The sequence below is a fragment of the Scyliorhinus torazame genome, chromosome 5, assembly GCF_047496885.1.
Source record: "Scyliorhinus torazame isolate Kashiwa2021f chromosome 5, sScyTor2.1, whole genome shotgun sequence".
In the NCBI taxonomy this organism is placed as follows: Eukaryota; Metazoa; Chordata; class Chondrichthyes; order Carcharhiniformes; family Scyliorhinidae; genus Scyliorhinus; species Scyliorhinus torazame.
This window is the reverse complement of record NC_092711.1, coordinates 187,094,580-187,106,690: the sequence shown is the minus strand read 5'-3', so window position 1 is coordinate 187,106,690 and position 12,111 is coordinate 187,094,580. Positions and strand designations below refer to the sequence as shown.

At 46.8% G+C, this 12,111-nt stretch overlaps 1 protein-coding gene and 1 pseudogene across 1 annotated transcript in view; both read right to left on the bottom strand.

The window, feature by feature from the left end:
* LOC140418084 (uncharacterized) overlaps positions 1-12,111 on the bottom strand; it is a 104,729-nt gene that overhangs the window by 30,213 nt on the left and 62,405 nt on the right. Inside the window, 1 exon segment of the mRNA XM_072501506.1 lies at positions 5,461-6,231. Coding sequence (XP_072357607.1) covers positions 5,461-6,231 — 771 coding nt within the window.
* Positions 11,005-11,099, bottom strand: LOC140422857 (U6 spliceosomal RNA; annotated as a pseudogene).

The window sequence follows — 12,111 nt, the reverse complement described above, 5'->3', positions numbered from 1 at the left end:
CTCAATTAGATCATTGTTTGAAGCAAACTACCCAGCCTTCAGAACAGCGACCATGACACCACACAACCCTGCCATGGCAACTTCTACAAGACATGCCAGATCAACATGGGTACCACCATTACACGTGAGAACACCACCAACCAGGTACGCGGTAGATGAGTACAAGACTCGGCAAATGTTGTCTAGCTCATACGCTGCAGGAAAGGATGTTCCGAAGCGTGGTACATTGGTGAGACCATGCAGACGCTGCGACAACGGATGAATGGACATTGCGCATCAATCACCAGGCAGGAATGTTCCCTTCCAGTCAGGGACTACTTCAGCAGTCAAGGGCATTCAGCCTCTGATCTTCAGGGAAGCGTTCTCCAAGGACGCTTTCAGGACGCACGACAACACAGAATCGCCAAGCAGAAACGGAAAGCCAAGTTCCACACCAATGAGTATGGCCTCCACTGGGGCCTTGGATTCATATCTCATTACATTCACCTCTCACCATCTAGCCTGTGCTTGCAAAATCCTACCAGCTGTCCTGGCTTGAGACAATTCCCGCCTCTTTAACCTGTGATTATCCCTCTCCAGTCGCTTCACCTGGACCTGTAAAGCCATAATTACCTGCAAAAACTTGCATTCAAAGTATCATTTTGCATCATTGACTTTGTCTATTTGTGTGGTTGTGGAATCCACCTCTTCACTCACTGAGGGAGCTGTGCTCCGAAAGCTAATGATTCAAAACAAACCTGTTGGGACTTTAACCTGGTGTTGTAAGACTTCTTACTGTGCCCACCCCAGTCCAACGCTGGCATCTCCACATCATCATTCTTGTGTCAGTCAATCCATCCTACCTTTCGCTCTATCACAGACCGTCCCTTTTGTTCTTTTTACAGTGATTCCTGACTTTGCAATTGGGAAATGCTAGAAATACTATGATCAGTTAATCTTTTGCAAAAAACATAAAGCATGGAACTTTTTCCTCAATCTGAAATGAAAAGCATGTGGAAATGTTTTAGACCGACCTGGCATGAAAGACGTGTTTCAAACCACTACACTACAGAAACGTTGCACTGGTCCATTTACTACGTGTTCAAACAGAATGTGCCATTTTGCAGGATAAACTTGTTTGTGGTGAAAGTGATCTGGCGTGAAAATTTAAATAGCAAAAGGAACGTGGAGGAAGCAAATTGTAAAACGTGCTGTAACCTACTGCTCTGGTAGTTAGTCTTTGGCACTTGCACTGCTGTTTGATTGTGCGTCAGGAAATGAAGGTTTCTTTCTCTGGTCCAAACCGTGAAAACAAATATAATTTATTTCTTGGTAGAACACATAAATCTTAGTTTCGGATGTTTGAAACTGGGAATAAATCTTAAAATTTATTTATCGAGTGCGAGGAAAATTTACCTAATTTCCATTTGCTGCTAATTATTAATGGAGTTAATTATCTCACAGCCATGTGACATTTACACTTCCAAGTTTCGAATGATATTCTGCAAAATGCACAGTTCTGGAGAAAGAGACAAAATAGTGAAGGGGTTATCACATCCGGTTTATACACAAAACTGGGCTACAACATTTAGTAAAACTCACTGTCCTGAAGTTCCCCAATTCAAGTTTGTTGTTGAATGCAACCGGAATATGGTATCGTCCCAAACATTGAATATTTACCCTTCACCATTTCTTAATAAATGCATTCAGCAAAATCGCAAATGCTTTCTGCTGGCAGTGGGTGTTTGGAGAATGTGAGGCTGGAATGTTGCAGCTTTTCCCTGTCTCACTCACTGTGGAGCTGAAGAAGAGAGAGTAATTGATGGGTTTGTTTGGGTGGAACAATTTCATAGATTTCTTTTTAAAAAAAAAAATTCCAATTAAGGGGCAATTTAGCGTGGCCAATCCACGTACCCTGCACATCTTTGGGGTTGTGGGGTGAGACCCATGCAGACACGAGGAGAATGTGCAAACACCACACGGCCAGTGACCCAGGGCCGGGATCGAACCCGGGTCCTCAACGTCGTGACAATTTCAGATTTCTAATGAGTTAGAAGTAGATAAAGGTGAAGTCATTCAGTATATTTGAAATATATATATCATGTATTATTATATGCTATGTTCAATATCAATATTTATTTCATAATGAAACAGCTTGGGAGATGTTTTCTTGTCTCCCATTAACAACTTGGAACTTTGTGACAATGAATCCTGATGTGGAAAAACAGTGAATGTTTTGTTCCTCGATGGTCGAGAACGAGCAACCTTTCACTTAATGCGCTGACCAATTGCGCCACAAAGACAAGTGCAAAAGCAATTCAGGTGACATCTTAAAACACGGTGAGCGATTTAAAGCTTTAGATTGCCGCTATTGGGATGACAATTCTTCTCTCTAAGTTTTACCCCTCGAAAATAAAGGATGCGACATTCATTGTCTACGGGCACCACTTCACTGTCATGACGAACAAGTCCCTTCTGGTTCTTCAAGGAAGGCTGTGAGATACCTCCTACAGCCTCCACTGCGTTTAGCACTAGGTGTTATTACTGGCAGTGTATGACTACGTAATGGAACACTATTCCCGGGCCCACATACCCCATGGGGATGTTTTGAGCAGCCTACTGCTGCCAACTCAGCCACCTACTCCCACCACGGCCAATGAGGTAATAGCTATCCACCATTGCGTAGACTCAGTCGGTCACAGCATCCTGCATCCGCAGCTGCACTCAGACCGACCTACAGCTCTCCCGTGTCACGTCTGCTGTCGCCCCATTCCACTCTTGGGACAAAGGTGGAGTGGGACAAATTCCCCACCCACCGTGGCAAAACACCAGATTTGCAGAACGCACGGAATCCCCGAGGAACTGATGTCCGATAACAGCACGGCATTCACAAGTATGGAGTTTGCAGCGTTTGCCTCTGCCAAATGGATTTGACATGAGAGGGAAGCTCCCTAACACCCGGTTTTGAACAGACTGGCTGAAAGAACAGTTCAAACATTTAAGCTGGGCATGAAGGAGCTGACAGCTGGGTCCTGGGACATTCGCCTAGTGCATTACTTCTTCTATCATAAGACATCACGTGCCATGACGGGCTTCGCATCAGCGGAGTTCTTGATGGGCTGTTGCCTCCGCACCCACCTGAGCATGGTCATTTCCTATCTAGGCAGGTGGGTCCACCAGAGCCAGTGCGAGAGAAACACCAGTCGCTGTCTGTAAGCCCGCACATTTAGCCACGACGATGCCATGCACATCAGAAACTTCGGCGATGGGGCCATTTAGCTCCCAGGCATCCTGTAAGGTCATGGCATAAGGTCGGGAATCCAATCGTCACGTGGATCATCTACAGAGCTGCGTGCTGAATATCCCCACTGAACAGCCCATCCCCCACGGCGTTCCCAACTCCACCAGGCTCGCCTCTGGCCCCAAAGCCATCAACACTGGCTCCGGTTGTGGCCGCAGACAAAAGCCCCCCGACTGAGGACACCGAGATGTTGGAAAAGATTCCACTCAGCTCTGACTCAGAGACTGAAATGGACACGCTGCCCACCGCCCAAGGTACCTGCACCGGCCGCCACGCTGCCAACACCATTGCCTCCAGCTCGGCTTTCATCCCGCAAGCGCCATTCTCCAGTCCGGGACACCCCGCCCCCCCCCCCCCCCCCACTCCCTGGGCCAACACAGACCACGCCAGAGCATCAGCACCGATATAATTGGATCAGAGATCCAGGACAGGTTCCAACAGACACCGACACATGTCCAGACTTGGGGGTGGGGTGTTATGGCCCCAGCAGAGGTCACGGAATACGAACCATCTGGTTTCCCGTGCGCTCTGGGGAATATGGACTTCCCTGGTAAAGTGGCGGGGCTTCCCTCTAATGGGTAACTAGTATAAAAGCCTTGACCTGGGTGCAGTTTTGGGAAGGAGACCCTCGGGGAGTGGTGGTGATCGGATTGTAAATAATAATAATTCTCTTTGTTCTCTAACCTACGGTTTATGCGTGGCTGCTTACCTAGGATCTAACAATTGGAGACAGGAGCTGTCATGGAGATTGAAATATCTGGTCTTAGTGATGGTGTGGTAAGTGGTCAGAAACTCATGCTGGGATTAAATATGATAGGATATGTTCTCAAACAGTCCCCAGGGGGAGGGTAGTTAGGGAACGGAATTTGTAGTGGTGACCGAGGATAATGGCTTCAGTCTTCCCAATTTTTAATTGGAGGAGATTACAGCTGACCCAGTACTGGATGTGGGATAAGCAGTTCAATAATTTAGTAACAGTGGAGGAATGGCGAGAGATGGTGGTGAGGTAGAGCTGGGCATTGTCAGTGTACCTGTAAAAACTAACATGGTGCTTTTGGATGACGTCACCTTGTGAAAAATAGGAGGGGCCAAGGATTGATCCTTGGGCGACACCAAGAACAAGGATTTTGGAGAGGAAAGGGAGGTTAACAATAATAATCTTTATTGTCACAAGTCGGCTTACATTAACACTGCAATGAAGTTACTGTGAAAAGCCCCTAGTCGCCACACTCCCCGCCTGTTCAGATACACAGAGGGAGAATTCAGAATGTCCAATTCACCTGACAGCACGTTTTTCCGGACTTGTGGGAGCAAACCGGAGCACCCGGAAGAAATCCACAGACAAACGGAGAACGTGCAGACTCCACACAGACAGTGACCCAAGCCGGGAATCGAATCGGTGGCCCTGGTGCTGTGAAGCAACAATGCTAACCACAGTGCTACCGTGCCGCCCAGACGGGCGGTAGTTCATAAAGACGATAGGACCAAATATTTCTTTCGATGGGTGATGACAGTGGATGGAAAAAAAAATGAAATGAAATGAAAACACTTATTGTCACAAGTAGGCTTCAAATGAAGTTACTGTGAAAAGCCACTAGTCGCCACATTCCGGCTCGTGTTCGGAGAGGTGAGAGCGACAGTGCCAGAAGAGAGAGAGAGAACAATTAAAAATATCAGTGAACAGGGAGGGGTGGGTTTGGGAGATCAGCAATTTAGTGGGAAGAGGTTCAAGGGAGCAGGAAGTGGGTCTCATGGACAAGATGAGCCCTGAGAGGACGTGAAAGGAGATGGGAGAGAAACTAGAGAAAGGTGTGGGTGCAGGGCTTGGACAAGTGGGAATTTTACAGAGTTTGCCCCGATGGGCGAGTGGAAGGGAGGAACGTAGCAGAGACAGCTGATCGGATTGTCTCGATCTTAGTGAGAAAGAAGCTCCATGACCGCCTCACACTTGTTGTTGGAGGTGAAGATGGAGGAGACAGGAGAGAGGGAGAGTCCTTGAAAAAAAAAAAACCAACATATGTTAGAGATATTAAAAAGATTCAACAGACACAATTTAGCACAAACTTGACTGATTTGATTTTTGTGCAGAATATTAGCCACTGTAACTGGAAGTTTATGAACATCAGCAGGAACAGACCTCAATGTCCTGGATGTGATTACAAGCAAAGCCCAGTGTTGTTACTTATGAACCCGCCGGTGCGTGAGGAGACTGGATGACTGAGGGAATCGCTTCCCACACTTGGAGCAGACAAACGGCCTCTCTCCAGTGTGAACTCGCAGGTGTACAGTGAGTTGGGATGATGTCTTGAACCCAGTCCCACAGCGAGAGCATCTGAACGGTTTTTCATCAGTGTGAACACGTTGATGGATCATCAGGTAACCGGAACTTTTATAGCACTTCCCGCAGTCTGTGCATTTAAAAGGTCGCTTGTCAGTGTGAACTCGCTGGTGCGTCAGCAGGCTGGATGAATGACTGAATGCCTTTCCACACTTGGAGCAGGTGAACGGTCTCTCCCCAGTGTGAATTCTCTGGTGGACAGTGAACTCAGATGATGTCTTGAACCCAGACCCACAGTAAGAGCACCTGAACGGTCTCTCGTCAGTGTGAATCCGTTGATGGGCCATTAGGTTCCCGGGACTTTTAAAGTATTTCCCACAGTCTGGGCACTGGCAAGGTCTCTCATCAGTGTGAACATCCTTGTGCCTCAACAGGTTGGATGAACGAGTAAATCCCTTCCCACACTCGGGGCAGGTGAATGGTCTTTCCCCAGTGTGACTGCGGCGATGAGCCTCCAGCACTGATGGGTAACTGAATCCCATCCCACAGTCCCCACATTTCCACAATCCCACCCGAGCGTGATCAGTTCTTTTTCTGACCATTTTCAAAGGCTGATGTTCCTCAGGTCCTGATGAAGTGAGAAACTCTGTCAGGTCTTGATGTGCTGTTTGATTTCAGTTTCCCGAGTGCGAATCCTCACCTCCTGATACTCTGTGAAATTATTTAAAACAGAAAAAAAGAGAGTGAGAGGGAACCCATAAAAACACAAAGGCAGGTTGTGAAATTGAGCTGAATGAATCTGGTCATTTGTGGGGCCGGAATTAGGAATAAATGACCATGAAAGCTGCTGGATTGTTGTAAAAACTCAATTGGTTCAGTAATGTCCTTCAGTGAACATAGAACATACAGTGCAGAAGGCCATTCGGCCCATCGAGTCTGCACCGACCCACTTAGGCCCTCACTTCCACCCTATTCCCGTAACCCAATAACTCCACCCAACCTTTTTTTGTCACTAAGGGCAATTTATCATGGCCAATCCACCTAGCCTGCACGTCTTTGGACTGTGGGAGGAAACCGGAGCACCCGGAGGAAACCCAAGCATACACGGGGAGAACGTGCAGACTCCACACAGACAGTGACCCAAGCTGGGAATCGAACCTGGGACTCTGTCGCTGTGAAGCAACAGTGCTACCCACTGTGCTACCGATGAAGGAAACATACCACCCGGTCAGGACTCGTAGAACAAAAGAAATGATGACAATGGAGGACAAAATAAAAAGTCTGCTCTATCATTCAATATAATAGTGGCTGATTGTTGACTTCAACTCCACTTTCCTGACCTCCCCATATCCCTCGATTCCCCAAGAGATCAGAAATATCTCAATCTCAGGGCAGCATGGTGGCACAGTGGTTAGCATTGCTGCCTAACGGTGCCGAGGTCCCAGGTTTGATCCCGGCTCTGGGTCACTGAACGTGTGGAGTTTGCACATTCTCCCTGTTTTTGCGTGGGTTTCACTCCCACAACCCAAAGATGTGCATTGGCCAGGCTAAATTGCCCCTTAATTGGAAAAAATTAATTGGGTACTCAAAATTTATAAAAGAAAAGAAATATCGCAATCTCTACGGGAAATTGAGGAGAAAATATGTAAGGAGATTACAGATGGTTGCAAGAAAAATAGGGTGGTAATAGTTGGGGACGTTAACTTTCCCAACATTGACTGGGACAGCCATAGCATTCGGGGCTTCGATGGAGAGAAATTTGTTGAGTGTATTCAGGAGGAAAGTCTCACTCAGTAGGTGGATGGCCCGACTAGAGAGGGGGCAATACTTGACCTCTTGGGAAGTAAGGGAGGGCAGGTGACATAAGTGTTAGTGAGGGATCACTTTGGGACCAGTGACCATAATTCCACGGGTTTTAAGATAGCTATAGAGAATGATAGATCTGGCCCAAAAGATAAAATCTAAATTGGGGCAATGTCAATTTTGATGATATTAGACAGGAACTTTCAATAGTTGATTGGGATAGTCCGTTGACAGGCAAAGGGACAGCTGGTAAGTGGAAGGCTTTCAAAAGTGTGTTAACCAGGGTTCAGGGTAAGTACATCCCTTTTACAGTGAAGGGAAGACTAGTAGAAGTAGGAAACCCTGGGTGACTCGGGCTATTGGCACCCTGGTAAAAAAGGAGGCATATGACATGCATCGAGAGCTGGGATCAAGTGGATCCCTTGAAGAGTGTAGAGGTTGTCGGAGTAGAGTTGAGAGCGAAATCAGGAGGGCAAAAAGGGGCCATGATATTGCTTTGGCAGGTAAGGCAAAGGTGAATCCAAAGAGCTTCTACAAATACATAAATGGCAAAAGAGTAACGAGGGAGAGTAGGGCCTCTTAAGGATCTACAAGGTCATCTGTAGTGCGGATCCACAAGCGATGGGCGAGATCCTAAATCAATATTTCTGATCAGTATTTACTGTTGAGAAAGGCATGGATGTTAGGGAACGTGGGAAAATAAATAGTGATATCTTGAGGAGTGTACATATTACAGAGAAGTGGGTGCTGGAAGTCTTGAAGCGCATCAAAGTAGATAAATTCCCGGGACCTGATGAAATGTATCCCAAAGCGTTGTGGGAGGCTAGGGAAGAAATTGCGGGTCCCCTAGCAGAGATATTTGAATCGTCGACAGCCACAGATAAGGTGTCTAAAGATTGGAGGGTAGCAAATGTTATGCCTGTCTTAAGAAGGGCCACAGGGAAAAGCATGGGAACTGCAGACCGGGGAGCCTAAGGTCAGTGGTGGGTAAGCTGTTAGAAGGTATTCTGAGAGACAGGATCTGCAGGAATTTAGAGAGGCGAGGACTGATTAGGGACAGTCAGCATGGCTTTGCGAGTGGAAAATCATGTCTCACGAATTTGATTTTTTTGAATGTGTAACCAAGGTAAATGAGAGCAGTGCAGTCGACGTTGTCTACATGGACTTTAGCAAGGCCTTTGACAAGGTACCGCATGATAGGTCGTTGCATAAGGTTAAATCTGACGGAATCCAGGATGAGGTAGCCATTTGGATACAAAATTGCCTTGACGACAGAAGACAAAGGGTGGTTGTGGAGGGTTGTTTTTCAAACTGGAGATGTGTGACCAGCGGTGTGCCTCAGGGGTCAGTGCTGGGTCCACTGTTATTTGTATTAATGATTTGGATGAGAATTTAGGAGGCGTGGTTAGTAAGTTTTCAGAGGACACCAGGATTGGTGGCATAGTGGACAGTGAAGGTTATCTAGGATTGCAACGGGATCTTGATCAATTGGGCCAGTGGGCCAATGAATGGCAGATGGGAATTTAATTTAGATCAGTGTGTGGTGATGCATTTTTGTACATTGAATCAGGGCAGGACCTACTCGATAACCTGCTGGCTGACAGAACATAGAACATACAGTGCAGAAGGAGGCCATTCGGCCAATCGAGTCTGCACCGACCCACTTAAGTCCTCACTTCCACCTTATCCCTGTAAAAGGGCAATTTATCGTGGCCAATCCACCTAACCTGCATCTCTTTGGACGATGGGAGGAAACCGGAGCACCCGGAGGAAACCCACGCAGACACGGGGAGAACGTGCAGACTCCGCACAGTGACCCAGCGGGGTATCGGACCTGGGACCCTGGCGCTGTGAAGCCTCAAGTGCTATCCACTTGCGCTATCATGCTGCCTCCAGAACTTTTTTTGATAAGAAAGGAAAAGCAGAGAAGAGAGGGAGAGACATAGAGGGGGAGTGAGAGGGCCAGGGGGTAAGGAGAGAGTTTTTATAGCCCTAAAGCTAAACCAGAACTTGGGCAGAATCGCCTGAACCACTATACGCCATGAGCCAGAAGGTCCAGGGAACAGATATGTGAAAACCATCACTTCAAGTTCCCCTCCAAGTCACACCCCATCCTGACTAGTCTGTGGATGATCAGACATTTCCTCTATTTAAACATTGTCTCCAGTCCCTGCTATATACCCCTGACAACTGTCTGAGACTGAACCAGACGGTTCACAACCAGGGTGAAATATTTCACCCCAAGATGAGTTTCCGATAACATATCTTCATCATCACCAAGACCTCAGTAACATCGCCCAACTCCATTCCAGTCTCATAGAATTTGCAGTGCAGTGCAGAAGGAGGCCATTCAGCCCATCGTGTCTGCAAAAGCACCCTTGGAAAAAGCACCCTACCCAATCCGACACCTCCACCCTATCCCCACCCTGCCACCCTATCCCCATAACCCTACCTAACCTTTGTTTGGACACAAAGGGCAATTTAGCACAGCCAATCCATCTAACCTGCACATCTTTGGACAGTGGGAGGAAACCCACGCACTCACGAGGCGAACGTGCAGACTCCACACAGACAGTGACCCAAGCCGGGAATTGAACCTGGGACCCTGGAGCCGTGAAGCAACTGTGCTACCGTGCTGCCCACCGTCTTTTTTTTCTGGAATTGGGAGGGAGGGGGAAGAGAAAAAGGGACCACGTGTCAGCTCATCTGCTCCTGAAACTCATCCATTCCTTCATTACTCTAAACTTAACTATCCTAACGCACTCCCAGCCAACATCCCACATTCAACTTCCCTGGAATCTTGACGGCATCCAAAGATCTGCTGCCTGTGTGCTTACTCACACCAATCACCCATCACACCCCTGTACTCACTGATCTACAAAGGCTCCAGGTGAGAATGCACCAAAATATCAAAATTCACATCCTTGCTTTCAAATCCCTCTATAGTCTCTCCCTCTCCCCATCTGTAATCTACTCCAGCCTCACACCCTCTGACCTATCAGTGCTCCTCTCATTCCAGCCTCCTTAGCGTTTCATATTTTAATCGTTCCACCATTGATGGCTGTTCTGTCAATTTCCAAGATTCCAAATTCCTCCTGAAGCCTCTCCACCTCACTTTCCCCCATTTCCTTACAATACATTTCTTTGACTAAATATTTGTTCATCTGCTCTGATGTTTCTTCATATGGCTCAAAGTCAAATGTGGCTTTATAACAGTCCTGTTAAATAATTTAGAATGTTCGACTACACAAACGGTGCTTTATAAATACAAATAGCTATTGTTGATTTGCACATATATCACTGTTCATTCATCATCGTTGAGTGAATAACCAGTAACTCCTTACCTAACTGCACTGTGGGATCACCTTCACCACTGCAGCGGTTCATGGTCCAATATCATCTTCTTCACAGGAAACTGGAGATTGACAATATATGTTTGTACTTGTGGAGAGAGAAACAAAGACAACTTTTCACATTAGTAAAAATGAATTTCAAGGAATAAAAATGGTGCAGAACTTGATGGTCAATATAAGGCCATAAGACATAGGAGCGGAAGTAAGGCCATTCGGCCCATCAAGTCCACTCCACCATTCAATCATGGCTGATTTCAACTCCATTTACCCGCTCTCTCTCCATAGCCCTTAATTATAAGTACGAATTTGCGTGTCATCGTTGCGCAGGGGCCATGCTAATCTTCTCTGTATCGTTCCAATTTTAGTATATGTGCTGCCGAAGCTCAGAAGCAGAAGAGAAATGTAATACAACATAGGAGAAACAATTCCAGACTATGGCAGACACAGTGGGAAGATAAAGCTGGTATGCCAGATGCAGATGGTCAGGGCCTGGGTAGTGGTGGAAATCTTATTCAGACACAGTCCGTAGAAGTCACAGTAAACTACTAAACAGAGTTATAATACACCCATTATTAGAGACAGAGGGAATTAGAGAATGGCAGTGAGGTGATCAGGGATGGCAGATGTGAAAAAGACCAATGGATGGATATGGATTCTGACCCATAGTAAAGGAGACTCACCAGCCTCAGAGTCATGAACCTCTTACAGATCATAGATGATTGGTTAGAAACGATCAGCCCTGAAACTATCTCATTGTTTTCAATGTTAAAATCACCTGCTGGAGCCTACAGCTGGAATGATATCAGAAGCTCTGGAGTCAGAGAAAAATCTCCCAGTTGAGGAAATACCCAGGGAGCGGGAGTGATGTCACTGTGCATTTGTCGATGTGTGATGATGTCACAGACATGGACACAGAACATCTGGCTCTGTGCAAACCAGTGATCACCACACATTGTGGAAGATGGGGGAAATCATTGAGAGGGTGCAGAGGAGATTTACCAGAATGGCTCGGGGGATGAGAGATTTTAATTGTCAGGTTAGGTTGGAGGAACTGGTGTGGTACAGGAGCAAATGAGATTGAGGGGAAATTTGATAGAAGTAAACAAGTTTATGAAAGATACAGCTAAGGTAGAAAAGAAAAACAGTTTCATACATTGATCACGGCAGCACAAATAGATAGCACTGTGGCTTCACAGTGCCAGGGTCCCAGGTTTGATTCCCCGCTGGGTCACTGTCTGTGCGGAGTCTGCACGTGTCTGCTTGGGTTTCCTCCGGGTGCTCCGGTTTCCTCCCACAGTCTAAAGACGTGCACGTTAGGAGGATTGGCCATGCTAAATTGCCCTTAGTGAGCAAAAAGGTTAGGAGGGGTTATTGGGTTACGGGGATAGGGTGGAAGT